This window comes from Chrysoperla carnea, chromosome 4 (assembly GCF_905475395.1).
Source record: "Chrysoperla carnea chromosome 4, inChrCarn1.1, whole genome shotgun sequence".
Classification (NCBI taxonomy): domain Eukaryota; kingdom Metazoa; phylum Arthropoda; class Insecta; order Neuroptera; family Chrysopidae; genus Chrysoperla; species Chrysoperla carnea.
The window spans coordinates 75,147,616-75,168,480 of NC_058340.1; the positions used below are offsets into that span (position 1 = coordinate 75,147,616).

Here is a 20,865-nt window from a genome sequence, read left to right on the forward strand (position 1 = left end):
AACCGTTTTCCAAATTTTTTGATATAGAAATATCCAATTGAAAAGAATAACCTATATGAGTCATCATTTTTTTCAGCCAACTTTGAATGGTAAAATAATAATAAAAAGCCCGATGACCTAGGAATTGTTTATGATCTTTGGAAACTTTGTTAATCAAAAAGTGTATTTATAAAGTTTTATTAAAATCCCTAGTATTATTCAATCGTTGCATATCTTCTTAAAACACACGAATAAAATGTGTTATATACATGGGATTTAAACAATTGTGATATATATTTTATTGTTAAATATTTATTAAAAAAAAATTACACTCTTTAGTTCACATAAATTTAATTAGAAACACCTGTAGCTGACGAAAAAACATAAAAGTATCAGTCAACAGCGATTTTATGCAAATAAAGAAATTTTAAATAAATATTTAATAAAACACACCAAAAAAAAAAAATGAAGTATTTTTATTGTGAATGAAAAAGTTTTCTTATTTATTTAGAGAAAGATAAAAGAAAGTAGAAACAAAATATTTAAAAAAAAATTTCATTCATATCTCTTACTTATTAAAAAACAAATAAAGCATTCACAGAGTTGAGCTAAAGTCTGTCCGTCTGTCTATGGGTCCGTTCGCTCAAAGATCTCATTCACAGGAGTCACTCACGAGAGTTAGAGTATGTCAAAGCAACTGGTTTTTAAATATTTTTATTTTTTTATATGATCAATTTCTTTTTTTTTGGTTAAAATCGACTTTAATCTTAAATTTAAATTATTATTATGGTCCAAGAGATATCCCCTGTTAATAATAAAGATTAAAAAAGCATTTTTTTGGAAACGTCGTCAAAATTCTTTTCGGAAAGCTTTTATTTCTAAGCAAATGCGCTATTGTTGGAATTGAAAACCTATTTAGGTACGTTGAACACTTTTTGGGTGAGAAAAAACCATGGAAAACATTGAAACATTGAAAAAAAAAACGGTTCTCACCCGATTACTGAAGTTGAGCAAATTTGAGCAAAGACGAAGAATTTGATTGTGTGTTGTTGTTGTTGGCTAGACTATTATTATTGTTTAAATAATTCTAAGAAATTGTAACATATTGTGAACGTACGTGAGTATAGACTGTAAACTATTGACGTATGTACGTTTGTACGTGGAAGCAGTGGATACGAAGACGAACAATGCATACAAAATAGAATTTAATAATAAAAAAACAATTTTAATAAACAAACATTAAATACCAAATCAAATCAAAATTAAAATCACAAATAACTTAACGATTTTGTAATAAATTTAATTTTAGATATTTATTAATAAAAACTGTATACAGTTATTTACTTACATTCACCACATTAACTAACAGAGTAAATTGTTTAAAACATATGCATCGTAGGAGTTAATAGAATGACGTAGTACGGAGCTATCATGGACGATGGTATCCAGATATCGCAGACAATTTTTGTACTGTTTTCTTTCATTTTTCATGGTTTTAAAAAATCTAGGCGATAAAAACTAAAACGACTGTTATGGACGTTCTCAAAAAGGGAAATATTAGAGACTTGCATTAAAAATTTTAAGGGTGCATTTAGTTAGATCTTGGGAAAATTAGACAAAATTTAAAAGTAAATTTTTTTTTTAAAACTTTAACAGCTTAAATCTATAAATTTAACACCGTACACCTTATTTAATAATGGAGTAATTTTCCTGCTTATAAAGAGCATTAATGAGAATTCATATACACGAACGTCTCAAAATTGAGTACCACCAATGGTAATATTTCAACTACTCAATCATGTACAAACAAATCTTTGTATTTTATCTCAAAAAAACACTGTCTTTTATGGCACGCCATTTTACTATTTAATGTCCGAAAAAAAATGATCGTAATAATAATACATTATTATTATGTTATCATCATAATAATAATCATTTTCATTATGTACATAATTTTAATTCAATCATTTTTATTATGTACATAATTTTAATTCAATCATTTTTATTATGTACATAATTTTAATTCATATTAAATAGTAAAACGGCGTGCCATATATTTCCATTATGTACATAATTTTAATTCAATCATTTTTATTATGTACATAATTTTAATTCTCTATTTCCATTATGTACATAATTTTAATTCAATCATTTTTATTATGTACATAATTTTAATTCTCTATTTCCATTATGTACATAATTTTAATTCAATCATTTTTATTATGTACATAATTTTAATTCTCTATTTCCATTATGTACATAATTTTAATTCAATCATTTTTTTTAATCTGATTCAAATAAATTTAACTGATTTATTATTATGTATCATCATAATAATAATACATTATTATTATGATGATACATAATAATACATTTTTATTATGTTATCATCATAATTTTAATTCTCATCTCTCTTTTCTCATCTTATCTTATATCAATCTCTCTTTTACTAAGATTTATTTTACAAAATATAAAATATAAAATTTCTGATTGAAAAAAAATAATTAATTAATTTTTTTCTCGATAAAAATTAGCCTATGAAATAGTAAAATGGCGTGCCATAGTCTTTTCGTAAAATACGTTAAATAAAATTCATAAAATATGATAAAATTAATTAAAGAACAATGTCCTTTGTTTATAAGTGTTAAAATACGTCATAATTATGTCAGTTTATGAATATAAATTTTTTTTAAAAATTAATGACGTCACATTTATGTATTATCTACATTTTAAATGTGTGATTAAGATAATTAAAGGTACTAAAACTAAAGTTCTTTTTTTTTAATCGTTATCTGTAAATAATGTTGTAAAAAAAATACCTTTGTTTTGCATAATAATACAGAGTGGAATATTTTAATCGATGTTAATAACGCACCTAATTTTCACTTTCAACTTCTGGATCGTCTAAAAAGTCTACACGAGTTTGTACCGATAAGAGATAGAAGAATATATTTAATTCGAAAGTTATTCCTTATAATAATACAGATATTTTTTGAAATATTTTCTCGATAATTAAATAGATGCAAAAAATGAATAGAGGAAAAAATAAAGACATTTGCTTTTAATTAAAAGGAAATAGTCAGAGGTGCTAAAAAATTCCAGCCCACTTTGTCTGGTTCTTATAAACACCTATAAAAATGAATTTTGGTTAACTTAGAGTTGAGACATACAGTTATTGAAATAAATACCACGATACTCGAAATAAAATTGTATTTTAAGAAATTTTATTTAAAAATATTATTAAAAAATATACAACAGACTTACTTTTCGTTAAATATCGACATTTCACTTGCAATGGAACCATCGTTAGTGACCAAATTTATTCATGTAACACATTACAAACATTCTCTACAAAGTTAAAAAAGTTATACAATATACAATTTTATTTCGAGTATCGTGGAATTAATTTCAATAACCTTCTAACTCAATATAAAAAATTATACTCTCCTATATAAGATTTGGCAATAAATTTTTGCCTAATCCACTCGTTTTACGAAAAAATGTTTCGATCAAAAGATGTTTATCTAGTCTGTTACCAGAAACGAGTGCGATGTACTAATAGATGTAATTTTTTCGAGCGCAACATTTTTGTTATTGTAAAAGACGATTACAATGTTCCACTCTGTACAATTTCGTGTTATCGTCATGATATGTTAGGTGTCGCGTCATTATGGAACCAATAAACTATGTCTACTGTCTACAAGTAATCTACCCGTATAGCCAGCTAGCTATTTAATTAGCTAACAATGTTCAAGTACCCCAAATTATTGTCGAACACGTGTAAACAACACTAGTATTATAAAGAGAAAACTTTTGTTTTTTGTTTGTTTATTTGTAATGGATAAACTAAAGAAATACAATAATAATAGACATTTTCGCCAACCTTTTATTAGTATATGGGCATATACTGGAAGTGTTTTTTTGTTAAAATTGAGCAACGGAATCCTAAAAATTGTTCATTTATTTTTAGTAATAGGAAATGGACAATAAAAAGTGTGAATGAAACTCCAAAAAGAAAGCAACAAACAGTCTGAAAGTAAGTTACCAAAGTACAGTTCAGTACAAACAATTTGTTGCAACAGCCAATAGCCAGTCAGTCACAGCTAGAGTCAGCCGATTCAATAATAAATAAAAAAAATAAAACAAAATTATTACCAAAGTCATTTTGGCTTTTCACCGCCCAAAATATTAATTGCCCTGTAATTAGTGGAAATTGAAAGTGTTTGCTTGCCTGAATCCTGGTATCAAGTGGGTTAACATAACCCCCATCAAATTAGGAAATTAGGAACAATGTGCTAGCTATTTGAAGCGATTCATTGTTTTTTTTTAAATTTTATTAAATCATGAGTCTATTTAGGTGATGGGCATGCCCATCATGTCCATATGAGTGGATCCGCCACTGTAGGGGATACGCTGCATACCGCTGGGAATACAACCCATTATAGCACCTTATATTCCTAAAATTCCTTAAACTTTCAGCTTGTTTCGGTTTGTAACTAATCTGCATTTTTAGAGGTTTCTTTAATAAATTATATATAAAATGACTGTAGTATTGAATATTATATAGGTATTGTTTCTTCATCAGCAGCTATAACTGCTAACAGCTAACAGCTAACCAATAAATATAACGGCATTTAGGAATTCTTTACATTTTAATTGATAAAAAAATGTGTAATGGAGTGAGTGAAATAGATTGTTTTATGTGTGCAAAACATATTTATAAATAAGGATAGACATATATGTTGATTTATCAATGATGGGTTCAAATATAGCATAGGTATTATTAAGGTGGGATTTCAGTCTAGAGATTTGAAAAAATTGTATTTGCACTGCCTTAAAATGTGATGAAGCATCCTGGGCTGAGAGCGTTTTAGTCGACAGTAGTAATTAGTCAAATTCACACGGCCCTGCTCCGTTACTACAAGTCTTGCATCTGTTTATCCCCTTTTTAGCAATAACTTATTTTGCCGCAGTGTATCCAAGACAGCATCGCTCAACTTGATCGCTCGAACTTATTATTGATTTAATTGGCTTTATCCGATTAAAACATCTCGATTTGCGTCTCTCTAGACCACAAATTTTTTCTCTAAATTATAAATTTGCTTGACTCCTTAACAAGTACACTGGTATCTCGCAGGGAATGGGATCAAAGCTTTTTATATCTTTTTATCATCCATTCTCTGCATTCATTTCCATTATAATTTTAAGATTTCTGCTTAGGAGAAGAAGCTAGAATGAAGTGTTGAGCATCAGCTAGTTAGAATGATAAATAAATAAATCAACAATTGTACAAATGTTTTGTAAATGCAATAAAATAATTATAAACAATTATATTTATTTATTTATTATTAATTTAAGATCATAAATTCTTTGATATTTCTATAAATACCGCTATCACATACAGATGTCCACATTACGGAGGTAACTAGCTTCGTAAACATATGTGAATTAGATGACTTTACGATTAATCGCTTCCTGGAATCTATAAATTATTAAATATTTTATTGATATACTATACACTCTGCGTTGACCGGACTGGAAAATTCTTGAAAATTCTACAACTTTCTAGAAAATTCTAATACATTACTGTTCCCCATCAAGGGTAGTAATGGTAAAAACAATATGTGGATCCAAAAGTTGTAAAGCTGTAAATCTAAGGAAGTTCTTTAATATATTTAAAAATCGAAGGATCGAAAAATTTCCCAATTCCCAAGCAACTGAAAGGAATGAACATGTAACCATGTAAATATAATAGAAACAAAAATATCCAGTATGGTAGACTAGGGAATTAATATTAAAATTTAATTTTGTTCATTATGTAATTTGTATATCATATATGTAATAATATTGCCTATAATAAAAAGAAAGTTGGTTGTATCACTTATATATTATTTCTCTACTCTGGAATATCACAGTGCGGAATTCTTTACGGGTAAACAGCTGTCCGACAACAAACACAGGCGTGCAATTAACAATTTCTGGAACTTCCCTAATTGAGAAATCTTCGGTTACGAAAACTTTTGTAAAAGTAAAATCTTTTAGATTTGATATTTTGAACAGTTTCTTAAATTTCTATTTTTAACAAAATGATTTACCCAAAATGTACCTGCTATAAAATTTTGTGAAAATAATGAGGACGATTTAATAGGCCTAACAAAAAAAGAACTAAGACGCAAGTAACTAAATAATGTGATCAAAAACAAAATAGATTCTGATTCTCAGACAATTCACACAGCTCAGACAGAACTAAGATTTGGTATCTGTGTATGTGGGGGTGGGGGTGGGGGTGATGGTGATGGTGACGGGTGTCCTCCTTTTTAAAACATGTCTCCATTATGTCTATGTCTGTGTGTTACTGTTCTATGTATTTGTATTTATATTTATAAATGTATTTGTATTGTATTTTAAATATAGATGTGTTTTATAAGTTTGTATAGTGAAACCTATTTAAATATCATATCAAATTAACAACTTAAACATGCTACTGTGCGCTACTGTCCAAATAATCAAAATAGGTTCTACAGACATATAACCTATTTTCTTTGAGATCGATTCAGTTATCTGTTATCTATTATTAAAAAGTATAGCAAAATTTAAGGGCCATGTACAGTATTAGAAGACATTCCAGAATAGCTTAAAATTCTTTGACCGAAAAACGAGAGACATGTTTATAGCCAAGTAATGAATTATTTTTAGCTTTACAATATCACGCAACTACAAAAATATGTAATATATTGAAGTGATGCTTATAAATTTGATAATATAGACATCTCTCTTCAATCATTAATACTCTAACTATAGTCGTCTCTGTTTATCAAATCATCAAATGATGGATCTTCCATGAAATCGTAATTAAATTAAAATTTTGTTTTTATATGATCGACAACTTTATATTTTTATGGTATTATTATAAACTACAAGATTGTCTAAATATTTTAGCTAGTTTTTTTATCACACTCTCTAGATTTTTTGATATAGAAATATCCAATTGAAAAGGATAACCAATATGATTCATCACTTTTTCAGCCAACTTTAAACGATAAAATAATCATAAAAAGCTCGATGACCTAGGAATTTTTTGTAATTTTTGTAAATTTTGTTAATAAAAAAAATGTATTTATAAAATTTTATTGAAATCCCTAGTATTATTCAATCGTTGCATATCTCTTTAAATAATTATTTTCATTACTAAAACAATAAATTCTATATTCTAAAATAAGTTTAACTGTAAAATATCATATAAAAAAATTTTTTTTTTCAACTAACACTTTCAAATACACAAATATATACATAAAAATATTGTCTGCGGTTCCCTTTTTGGGGCCCCTTTATTTGCAACGCGAACTCGCGAATACCAAAAAATATTACAGATATCGGAAAGTGTTGTACACATTTATATTATTAAATATATTATAAAAAAATAAATAAATAATATTATAATTTAGACTTATATAAACGGACGGACGAGCGGACAGACGGGCTTGGTGACTGACTAAAAAAAATGAATCTTACCAAAAAATTTAAATTTTATTCTAGATTATAAAATACGTACAATTATTTATAAATATTGTTTAAAAATAGAGAAAACTGTAACTATTATAATATAAATATTATCAAAGATGATCAATTAGAACTCTAGCATATTTCGATATAAACAAATTTTCGAGAAATACAGGGTTTCGAGAAATACACCCAACACGAAACTATATATCATAGCTTTTGGTGCGTTTCTTCATATAATTTAAACAAAATTGGGCTTTACAGAAAAGACACTTTTATTGGAAAAATTTTGTCGAAGAGTGTCTAGATTCCGTAGAAGCGATACGAATAAAACAATTTTTGGGGAAAACTTTATCAATAAAAACTTTCGAATTTATCTAACTGTAACAAGTTATGGAGTAAACTGAGGTTTTCATTGAGTTTGAAAAAATAAGTCAAGTTTAATGTCTGCGCAAGATGTGCGGTAAAGAACACAGCATTTTTCGCTTGAAGCGAATAAAAGTCGAGTTTCAAGCATATGTCAACTTAAAAAAACACCCTGTATACAGGGTGTTATGTAGGATATGTACAGTTTCGCTTAAATACATAGATTCCAAAGGTGTTTTTTCAGTATTTTATTTTTAACCGACTTCAAACAAAAACGGAGGAGGTTATCAATTCGACTGTATTTTTTTTTTTAAGTTTGTTACCTCAGAATTTTTGAATGGGTGAACCGATTTTGATAATTCTTTATCTATTTGAAAGCTAGTGCTTTCGGTGTGGTCCGTCCCATTTCATTTTGGTCGAGTTCTGAGAACGGCATCCATGAGAAAACCATAAAAATCATAAATTTGCATTAAGTATGCACGACAAGAAGACGAATAACTCAATATCACGCCAACCGAATTCAATGATTCTTTTTTTAGTGACAAATTAGTTAGTGTACTTCAGATTCACTAAAAATCACAAAATAAAAAAAAACTTTTAACAAAAAGAAAACCGACTTCAAAAGAAAAACTTTTCCAAAACAATATGCACTAAAAAGTAAAAAAATAATTTATAATATAATGTAGTTAAAATTATTGTTATTTTTAGAGTCGGTGTCAGCCAAGGAAAGAACTCTGACAGAACAGTTTGCTGCATTAGCTTGGCTGACACCGACTAGGGAGAGCTCTGATGATTTTATTGAGTCCGGATTATCGAGAATCTAATTCCAAATTCTAACAGAGTCCACCCACAAAAATTTGAAACTTAATATTCAAATATTTTCATACACTCATTTTTTTTTTTGGGAACATCCTTTAAAAGTTTAATGGAGCCTCCACAATCCAACAGTGAATTTGTATTCTTGCAGTAAAAGAAATTGGCTTCCTATTGATGACGACTGCTCTGCATAGCTTGTGCTTCTGAACAAGCGCTGCAGCACTGTGAGAATTAAAAGTACCAGTATATATATTTGCTGACTAAATAAAGAATTAATTTTTAAGATATTCAAGTATTTGGGTCATGATTGTAATAATATTTGATTCATAAATTCTTTTTTTATTGACTGTTATAAGGTCAGACCACACGTATCGGAGAGTTTCAAACAAAAAGAAACACTTATCGTTACAATCTGTGTCTGTGTGTCTATCCGTCTATTCGTATATCTGTTTAGATATATCTCTTCCATTATCTTTTTAAAATATTATCGTGACAACAAATATTTTTATCAATAATCATTAATTAATTGTCAGATTAGAATAATCATCTAATTAACAATATAACGATTTGTTATTTTATTATCTTTGTAAATTAATTGAAATTTGGTGGTTTTTGGGTCCTTCCCAAAAAATGAGTGTATGAAAATATTTTGAAACGTTCCAAATTCTCTCTAGTCGTTTTAAATCGATGTGCTTTCACTCAAAACAATAATTAAACAATTCAGTGTTTCTTTGCCGATTTTAATTTTAATTTCACTTTTTGTCATCTCTTTTACGGTATTTTCATATGGAATTGATTTTACGGTATTTTCTATAAATTCTGAAACGAGCAGTTTCTGATCGTAAAGTTGTAGTTGGTACCGTACAATTTTAATTCTAAGAACAATTTATTTTAAAAAGTCTGTAATGTCTGCCGCTTATGTCTTACAATATTTTGTATGACATAACAACGTACTGCTTAACTAAGCTATCTCAGCTAGTTGACTAGACATGAGAAATGTTTTTTTAGCAAAATAATAAAATACATTGAACCTCATGATTTTTGATGGCCTCCCAAACAAACTAGAATGAGAAGCTGCTAACTGCTTAACTATTTGTTAAGTACGCTTAGCTTTGTTAGCTTACAATCTATTACTTATATTACTTTAATTTATTTACTTTTTCCATCTTTGTCTATCGAAATGTATGTTATTATTGGACCAATCATAAGTGTTTATTTCATTTCATCTGTGCTGAATAGAAGTTTATTTTAACATTCATGTACAATATACAGAAGAGGTATTAAAAAATCGATCTAATCAAGGATTGAGTTAGCACGGGTCGGTGCGATTTTTGATCCCTGTATTAACCATGTGATTGACATACCCAAGTTTTCTACGTATTGGACATGCCTTTAATTGGGAGTGAGTTGATCATGTTATTGAAACCACCAGGTAAATGCAAGGACTAAAAAAAATTCCGACCCGTGCTAGAGAGACATGTAGGGCTAACTCGGAAAAACCCACAAAACTGCTATTTTTACTATTTTCAAGCAATCAGGAAAAATCATTTAAAAAACGTGACGTTTTCACTTTGGAATACAACGATACTTGTGTTTGATTTCTTCTCACTTCAAATTCACAGATGGCGCTCGTGTTCTTAAATTAACAATAGTATCAAAGCAAATGAAGTATCACTTCTGCAGTGATAGCACCCAAACATTTTTTTTTACCCTTTCCACTTCTAGTTGCCAAAAATCCTTTTAGTTACTTTCTTTTTACATAAATTTGAATGTATCTGAAAAGTAGTTAAAAATCTAGATTTTCCTCTAACACACTTTTTCTTTTGATATTCACCTAAATAGTCAATATGTTGGTGATTTTGTATATGGAGGTTGTATGATGATTGACATTGATAATTTTGCTTGTTATAATTTTGTGAATGATTTCATTCAAATTACTTGGAATTTGAACAAAGATTAGTTCTCATTCAGATCAGAATCTGTTTTGTAAGTTGTAATGATTACACTTCGGTGTAATATCCACAGGCAAAAAGATCTTTTTTTTTTTACAAAAGATAAAACCGATAAGACATTTAAATTTTGATGTGTACTTACCATTTTGCCGGTGGGTAAATTACTAATTGGATACTAAATTCCTCCCTTTGCAAACTAGAATGTTGCCGAATTAAAAAAAAAAGGTAATTTCAAAAGTCTTGAAAGTTCATTTACGTTTGTAACAAGAATTTATTACTTTTTACAAAGTTGTTAAATGTCTTCAAACAAGACCTTTTTAAAAATTGAAAAGAAAAGAGATTTTATCATTAAAAGTATCGGAATATGAGGCATGAGCCAATGTCAGAATGGGTGTCAGACCTATACTGATTGATGATACCCCCAATACTTTTGGTAAATAGTAATATTTAATACTGTAATGTCAATAATGCTACTAATGGCATACCAGCATTAGTAGCATCATTTAAAGATAATCTGCTCAACTGTTTGCTAAACTCGAACTTTAAAACAAGCTAAGAATATTCAAAATCAAAACACCTTAAAAAAAATCTCAAAATCGATTCATTCGTTTAGGAAGTACAAATCCACAAACAGGCACTGAGATACACAGATATGTTTAGCTTATAACATTCCCCTTTGTTTGTCGGGGGTTAAAAATGAATACTCGTACATAAAACTCTTACTAAATGTATATGAATAGTTGTACTAAAAACATGAGAAGAAAAGTCACCCAGGATAAGTGGGAAAAAGGATAATCCTTCAATTTTATGTAAAAGAACAAATTCAGTCCTTAAAATATCTATCTACAAAAGATATTTGAATAGATTTTATTGCAAACAAAGAAAGTTGAACATTGGCCCCGTGAGGCCTCTTTGGTTGATTTCATTTGGTTTTGTTATTTCATAAAAAAAATGAATCATTTTCAAAAATAGATTAAATCATACCTCTAAAGTCGAATCTATTGGATCCCATACACGATCAAACAATTTGTACAAATCTTGTTTGTAAAAAATAGTCGTCGTATTTTCCTGGGTCTATTTTTTCCGAATCTATTTTTTCTGGGTCTATTTACTCGGTTTTTTCTTTTCGGACCCTTTTTTTCTGATTAGTATCATATCCTCTCGACAATGAATGAAAAGAAGTTAGTAAACTGTTGGTTATGAGGTGGCAAACCGCTTAACTATTTCTCAAAAATTGTTTGCACATACTGGGGTTGTTGTACAAATTAATTGATCGTGTACAGACCCCAATATAAAATATTGAATTTGTTTTATTCAAATTGAGAGTTGTGTATGTATTTTGAAATGATATTTAAGAACCAGGAAGATATTGGAAGATAAATTTTTTGATAGGAGATTAATATTCTTTATAAACATGTTTATAAACACACACAAACAGACTTGTTGTGAACTAGGACTGACTGGACCCAAGGTAGACAACAAACTTTGATTGTATTTGTAAATTTATGAATTTAATTATACTTTTTTTTTAAAGCCAATGGCGTTACAATACTTTTTATACAACTGATTTCAGTTTTTTTGCGAAAACGTATTTAGTGCTAGTCTTTTACGAAAAATCTTGTCTCAGTCGATCTCTCAGTAAATCACCCAGTTGAAAAATTTCGTGGATTAATAACGTTGGTCGTTATAGCCAAAATGTTGGGCTATAATTCCAATGAACATTGATATAGTCGCTATAACCGTTATGTCTTTATAACCGATATATTCATGTATGTTTTTTTATATATAGGAATTCGGTCGGGACCTTTCATTTTCGTCGTTATAACCGACTTTCTTCTGTATATGGATTTGTCTCTTACCTCTTTAATATACCAGTTTAAAATTCTATTTTTATCACCTCTGACTAAAAAGAGAGGTGTTATAAGTTTAACGTGTCTTTGAATCTATGTTTCTGTCTGTGGCATCGTAACTCCTAGACGAATGAACCGATATTGATTTTTGTCTTTTGTTTAAAAGGTAATTTGATCACGAATATTCTTATCTATGTTTCAAGTGCGAGTTTAGGATTCCGCACCCAATAACAACCAGAAAAGAGGTGATGATTCTCTAATGGATGAGCAAATTTTCTTGAACCACAACTCGAAAGAACAGTCTTGATCATATTACCTGTCAAACATACAAAAATCAAAATTGATTCATTCGTTTAGGAGCTATAATGCTACAAAAGAATCGATCAGACCTGATTTAATGTTGTTAGTTTCTTAAACTTTTTAATTTAAGTTATCATTTAAAGATATTTACTTAATGAATGAACCGCCACTGATGAGTATATTAACAAATATAATTATTAAGAAGAGGTTATTGAATTGCTGAACAACAATTAGCACAATAAGTAGTTTTCTAGTATTGGTCTTAGCACCAGATTGGAGACCTGCTGTCTGCTATAGCAGCCAATGTACCCAATGTATGTTTTGAGTGTTGATGGCCATCTAATAATATTATTATTACTATATACATAGGTACATAATACATGTAGATGACAGTGTGACGACGCCCTCGGGGCCTCCTGTGGGGGCCTCACCAACTTTTTTCCATACATAAATTTAATTTTATTTATAAAATTCTTCTAGTTGCGGAAACTTACATAGCCCTTCCTTATTTTTTAAATTACAATAATCACTATATTTTTATTATCATTTTTAGTCACTTAGAATCCAATCAATGCCATTTTTTCATCACTTTAATGGAAAATCGAATCTTTCTCTTCTGTTTCTATCAAATTTATGTTTTTGTGTAATTTGAACCCAAAGTTACGAAAATCTAATTAAAAAATTGATTAGACTTGTGGTTTTCCAAATATGGTCATTGATTGAATTCAAATTCCAAGATTTCGAATTGTGGAGGTTTGAAGTTAATTCATTTCGAAAAATACACTTCTTCGGTTTTTTTATATCATGCATATATGTAATATACAAGTTATACCTATTCCCAAGTTTGAAAATATTGATGATATGAACAAAATTTTGGTATAGGTGTTAATAAAATCACCTAATTAGTTCTTTTCGGTTGTCTGTTCGTCTGTCCGTCTGTCAATATAAATTGAATAAAAATTCGACTCCCAATATTAGCAAATAAACCTATTATTTTTTGAAAACTTAAACCTTGTAATCTATTCGTGTTGAATTAAATTAAATTAAAATAATTTATTTTAAAATGAAATTAATATTTGTCTTAATTCAAATTTCCATACCATATGCCAACATATTTTCAAATAAGAATATTTTTGAATTACATCTAAACATGTAAAAGAAAATAGCGGTCAAGGAAGTTCAAGGTCGTATTTAAATTAGTCAATAATTTTTAAATACTTTTAAAATACCTATGAAAGTATTCTATTTAATACTTTTATAATATACTACAAACTACACACACCTTAGGCTCAAGAATGCTATTGAATGCTGTTTAGCTTCATTTTTTTAAGTTTCAATATTGCTGCATTCATTCTAGTCCGTCTGTCTGTCTATCGGTTCATACACAGAGGTGCATTTGTGTATGCTTCTGAAATAAATTATATTAAATAAAAATATTATATTTAATTATATGTTTCTATTTTTTTATTTTACGTTTATTTTGTGGAGGTACTTCCATAATTGTATAATTTATTTGAGATATTTCATGAAAGTATAGTTCATTCAATCCTGGTTTAATTGTGATAGCGAATAAAAATGAAAATTGTTTTAGGGAGCGTCAATTCTAGTCTTTTTAGAACCCCTTCCTCCTTCCATGAATCCTACCGTAACCTTTACTTATCTTTTTTAATATCAAGAAGAGATTCTGTATTTTCTGGAAACACTGGCCTTACGGCATTTTAAGAATAGCGTTCATATTCACCCTTAATAACTCTTGACATGATGTGATTAATGTTTTGAATGAAAACACGTCGATTTAGATATCGAGGGGGAAGTTCAAAAATGCTACCTAGAAAATTTAGATTTCACTCCATCACCCCCACCTGCTCCAAATTTGAAATTTCAAATGGCACTTCCACTTTGTGATATCTCATTTAAAAGGGCATAAAGTTTTGACTATGGTTATGGAAGTGACGTGATGAATATATCTAAATAAAATAAAATATTTTTTTATTTAATTTCATAAATGATGTTATCAATAAATAATTATTTAACAATTTTTTTTATTTTAGAAATTAGATATTTACTAGTTTATGAATGAATACGCTTGCGTGTATCTTTAATATTAAATATAATATATTATTATTTATTTATTTATTTACAGTAGAGTTCACATTTTTATTAAATTAAATAAATACAAAAATACTTTGATTAACAAAGTTTCTAAAAGTCACAAAAAATTCCTAGGTCATCGGGCTTTTTATTATTATTTTATCGATCAAAGTTGGCTGAAAAAATGATGAATAGGTTATCCTTTCAATTGAATTTTTCTATATTAAAATATCTAGAGAGTGTGATAAAAAACTATCTAAAATATTTAGACAATCTTCTAGTTTATAATAATACCATACAAATATAGATTTGTCGATTATATAGAAACAAAATTTTACTTTAATTATGAGTTCATCGAAGATCCTTCATTTTCAAGACAACTTTAATTGGAGTATTGATGATTGAAGAGCGATATCTATATTACCAAATTTATAAGCAGCACTTGCACACAATATATTATATACTTTTGTAGTTGCGTGGTATTGTAGAGCCAAAAATAACTCATTACTTCACTACAAAGCATGTATTTGGTTTATATGTATGTACCGTGCAATAAACCAAAACTTTTTTACAATACTGTAGGTTTACAATCATCTTAAAGTGATGAAAAATGAAATGAAAGTGATTTCCTTTAAGTCTCCTTCGATATTTCGAAAATTATGGTATTTTTCTAAAAATTTTCTTAAATTTTAAACCCTGAAAATTTGAAACGGAAGTCTCAACAATTAATTCTTAAAATTTTATCTTTTAATTTGAAACGTCTTTAAGTAAAAGCTTGAATTTACTTATTATTGGTAATATTCAGAACTCTACTGTATATTTGCACAGCATAGCATAAAGATAGATATTTTAAAATTAGTTCAACGTCTTCAAAACTATTTTTTTTCTAAAATAATAAGTTTGTATTATTTATTTAATACATTTTTTAAAATAATCAAGTCATAATATTTTTTTAAATAAAATTAAAACAAATATAACACAGTTTGTTGTAGTTTGTAATTTTTAGATTCAAGATTTGAGTTCTTAAGTCCTGTTTAAATCAAATAAGAAAGTTATGTTCTATGTACGTACGAGATACAGCTGTTATTAAAGTTTGTAAAATTAATAATCAAAAATATTTTTAATTATTAATTTTTATAAACTTATAATTAACTTTTTCTATTTTTTCAACATCTGTGCTTTTAAAATATTGAAGCTTGAACATGAAAATACAGAAAAACTTTGATTTTGAAATACTATAACGGATGTTTTTTTAGAGGTTTTATTACCATTAAATTACAAAAATATATAATATATTGTGTGCAAGTGATGCTTATAAAGTTGATAATATAGATATCGCTCTTCAATCATCAATACTCTAACTATAGTCGTCTCTGTTCATCAAATGATAGATCTTCGATGAACTCATAAATAAATTAAAATTTTGTTTTGATATCATCGACCACTTAGATATTTTGATGGTATTATTAAAAACTACAAGCTTGTCTAAATATTTTTGATAATTTTTATCACACTCTCTAGATTTTTTGATATAGAAATATCCAATTGAAAAGGATAAACTATATAATTCATCACTTTTTCAACCAACTTTGAACGATAAAATAATCATAAAAAGGCCGATGACCTAAGAATTTTTTGTGATTTTTGGAAACTTTGTTAATCAAAAAATGTATTTATAAAGTTTTTTTGAAATCTCTAGTATTATTAAATCCTTGCATATCTCTTTAAAATGATTCTAAGAAAACGTTTTTTTTTGGGATTGTCCTAATAAATTGATTTGTTTACAAAATTTTATTATTTTTTTAAATCATTTTTTGTGCGAAAAAAATGAGAATGAAACTCCAAAATCTTTGATGAATTCGCTTCTACTACACCAAATCCTGAATTATTATGAAATAATTTTTAGGAAGTAAATAAGAGTTAGCAGAACTGTTTTCTGTATTTGATTATTTATTATGTGTTGAATTGAATTTGGAAGGTCATTTTATGTTATTATATTTTAAACAACAAAACATTGACCTAAATAATTTAAATGCTTTTATTATTATTATTATTATTATTATTAATTTATTACCAAACTAAACCGAAGTTAAACCGACACAGACTTACTGAATGATTGAATGAATTTATTGCGAACAAAACATGAGAAACATTACTTAAAATCATTTATTACAAATTTTAATTGTTCTTTTATTCGAACATTTAATTCTACGCAAGTGATCTATGAATAAGAATTTTTATATCTAGATCAATAACTTTCTGATTAATTATTGAAGTAAATTCGTTCTTTAGACGCATTGGACACTTTTTGGGATGGTAGAAAAAGATTTTCTGTTGATTATTCGATGATTTTCGTCTTAGAAAACAGATATCTGTGGATTTTTAGGGTTCATGAAAGAGAACCCCTTGTCATTGAAAATTTTCTTATGTAAGAAATTGTCTAGTAGGAAAAATTTTGTGCGACCACATAAAAGCGCACTTACTGATCAAGCCAAGCCCAATAACTTTTTTATGTGAGAACTATGAAAAGATTTGTATTGATTTTATTTATTTTTGCTTTCAGAAATCTCGCACTAGGTATTGGAATCCAAAATTTTCCAGAAGGATTAGCTGTTAGTTTACCATTACAAGCAGCTGGTTTTTCAACATTACGAAGTTTTTGGTAAGTTTAAATAATTACATAACTTTCCAGGAAAACTATTAGAGCTAGGTTAATTCTCATCACAAATTTGAAAATTATGACTCAAATTTAGTAGGATTACATATTTGGTTTATCGAAATTGGATAAAATTTGGATGTGATAGAGCAAAATTTAATTTTTTGGATTCTGATGACGTCATAAAGTTAAAAAATTTGAAGTTTTTGGTAATACAGTCAAATTTGATCCGATCTTATTGGAATTTTTTTTGAAACCCACTAATTTTGGGTCATTCTTTTCAGCTGTGATATCAGTTTTTCACTAACTATCACTTATATGTTTAATTCTGGGATCAGGATTCCAAATTCTTGAAACCTATTAGAGCTAGGTTAATTTTGATCACAAATTTGAAAATTATGACCCAAATTTAGTAGGATTACATATTTGGTTTATCAAAATTGGATAAAATTTGGATGTGATAGAGAAAAATTTTTTTGGATTTTCATGATGTCATAAAGTTAACAAATTCGACTTTTTTGATAACACAGACAAATAGACTACCATCGGTTATATCGAAATATCAAAATAATCAAAGTACTCTTTGGTAAAAAAAAGGCTAGGAAACACTAGATTATAACAGGTACCTACCATCAATTTAAGAATGAACGCATACTTACAAAGGAAGGACAATCTGTATCTTTATTTATGATATTTGTACGTACCTAATAATGTTCAAATATTTTTATCATAATCAATGTTTATGTTTATAATAAATAATAAATAATAAATAAAAATGATTTTGGAACATTACAAACATTTTATAATTTTATAAATACAAAAACAAAGCCATTGACCTGCTTTCATTTATTATTTAGCTTTTTTAATTTTAACATACATACATATAAATGGTGTACCAAAATTAACGCGAAATTTTAATTATACACCGTTTTACCACGTGAAATTCAATCCTCCCCGAAAATCGACTCCGCGATCGGAATATAAATAACACAGGCACACTGATCGGAGTATCGGACCAAACTGGCGTTCAAGTAAACGAAGCATCGGACTGACCTTGTATTTACATAGAAAGATGCTCCATAATTTACCGAATCAAGGATCGGCTAAGACAATTCCATCTTGATTAGGATGGGCTGAGCTCTAGACCCAAAAACAGTCGCATCTCAAGTTTTTATTGTTAAAATTATGGTTCTAAAAGTCCATTATACTTAAATATATTTTGTTATGAAACATCCTGTATAAATTGCGTCATATGCCATTATCAGCTGAGCTCAACATATAACATAAATGACTTAAGTATCGTCATTTACTGAAAATAAATAACTTAACTTATATGCGTGTTTATTTTAGATATGTTCTTTTTGTACACAAAAAACTTTTAACAAAAAGAAAACCGACTTCAAAAGAAAAACTTTTCCAAAACAAATTAAAATGCACTAAAAAGTAAAAAAATAACGATAATATAATGTAGTTAAAATTATTGTTATTTTTGGAGTCGGTGTCAGCCAAGGAAACAACTCTGACAGAACAGTTTGCTACATTAGCTTGGCTGACACTGACTCCAAAAATAACAATAATTTTAACTACATTATATTATCGTTATTTTTTTACTTTTTAGTGCATTTTAATTTGTTTTGGAAAAGTTTTTCTTTTGAAGTCGGTTTTCTAGTTTTTTTTTTTTATTTTGTGATTTTAAGTGTATCTGAAGTACACTAACTAATTTATCAATAAAAAAAGAATCATCGAAATCGGTTGGCGTGATATTGAGTTATTCGCCCTCTTGTCGTGCATAATGAATGCAAATTTAAGACTTTCATGGTTTTCTCATGCATGCCGTTCTCAGAACTCAATCAAAATGAAATGGGACCACACGGGAAGCACCAGCTTTCAAATAGGTAAAGAATCATCAAAATCGGTTCACCCAGTCGAAAGTTCTGAGGTAACATACAAAAAAAAAATACAGTCGAATTGATAACCTCCTCCTTTTTTGTTTGAAGTTGGTTAAAAAGTGTTAACATTATTTCCGCTTAGTATATTTAGAAAAAAATAAACTTATTGCACTGTAAATAGCACTATCAGTTTTTAATTACAATGTGACGAAAAGAACGGACAAGTTTTAATAATCTACACTTTACGCATACTTAATGTTTATTTTTGAAGGTTTTAGAATAGTTTACCAATTACCAACGTTAATTTTTAATATAAACATTCACTTAAAAAAATGCGTATGGCAAATGTTATGAGAAATGCGTAATTCAATTCTTAATGAGGTAAATACAGTCGAAACCGGTTATAACGACATTCATTATAACGTCGAACCGGTTATAACGATGAAATTGAATGATATAGATTGAATCCCTATTTAAAAATACAGGGTAATTCATTTTAATTGATGGACCAAAATAACTTCTAAAATACTTACACCACAGAAAGATGTTTCGTAAGAAAATTATTCAGATTAAAGTGGGACATCATATTTTAATGTCAGATTTCATCTGCGTTTTCTAGATCCTTCAATAGTTAACTTAGATACTTAACAGTAGGAGATTCTTAACAGAATATCACTTTAAATTAAAAAGTTGAACCTCATAAAAAAAAAACTTACAAATTTTGTTTAAGACATTTTTTCCAAAAAAGTTAGCCTTTGAAGGCAATGCGACTTAAAAATATATCATTATTGCATTTCCAAAAGACCTTAGAATGCTTTTTTGCTTTTAGAAAATAAAGACAATTTTTAAAAGATCGAAATCATGCAGATTTTTTGCAAATAGGTAATTTATTCTCAAAGAAGAATATATTTATTATTGGAAAAAAAAATTTTATGTAGGTAAATGACTTTTTTTATAGGATTGCCACCTCAAAATTTCGGAAAGTTGGGAGATAATGAAATTTAATACATCATGGAATCTTTGTACTATATTCAATCATAAAAAGGTCGAATTCGACCGAATATGAAACAAATAATTTCTTTAATTACTGAAATCTGGAAGATTTATGCTGATTCGAGAGAGAGAGTGAAACTACACTATTTCTGGAGTCTCTCGAGCAAATCTGTAAACGTGGCTATCTTACTTGTTTTACATCCAGGCCCGGATTTAGAAATTTGCCGCCCCTAGGCAGTTGCCAAAATTGCCGCCCCTCCACCACCCTTGAAATTTCTTAAATGGTGGAATTAGTTTGTTTTATTCAATAGAATGCATTTTTCTATAGAATGCAAATATTTTATTTAATTATAATCAGTAGCCTTATAATAATGAGGTATATGACTTAATGTCATTCAACAATACCATTATTTATGCTATTGTCTTGTGTACAAAAATTATTGCTTATTGGCCCAAATTACGTCTTGTTTTTA

The 20,865-nt window shown here is 28.0% G+C and overlaps 1 protein-coding gene across 3 annotated transcripts in view; it reads left to right on the top strand.

Moving 5' to 3' along the window:
• The window catches only part of LOC123297801 (zinc transporter ZIP11), a 91,631-nt gene that overhangs the window by 58,248 nt on the left and 12,518 nt on the right, over positions 1–20,865 (top strand). For all 3 annotated transcript variants that reach the window (XM_044879589.1, XM_044879590.1, XM_044879588.1), the window contains exon 4: positions 17,418–17,516. In XM_044879589.1, coding sequence (XP_044735524.1) covers positions 17,418–17,516 — 99 coding nt within the window. The remainder of the gene's footprint in view (positions 1–17,417; positions 17,517–20,865) is intronic.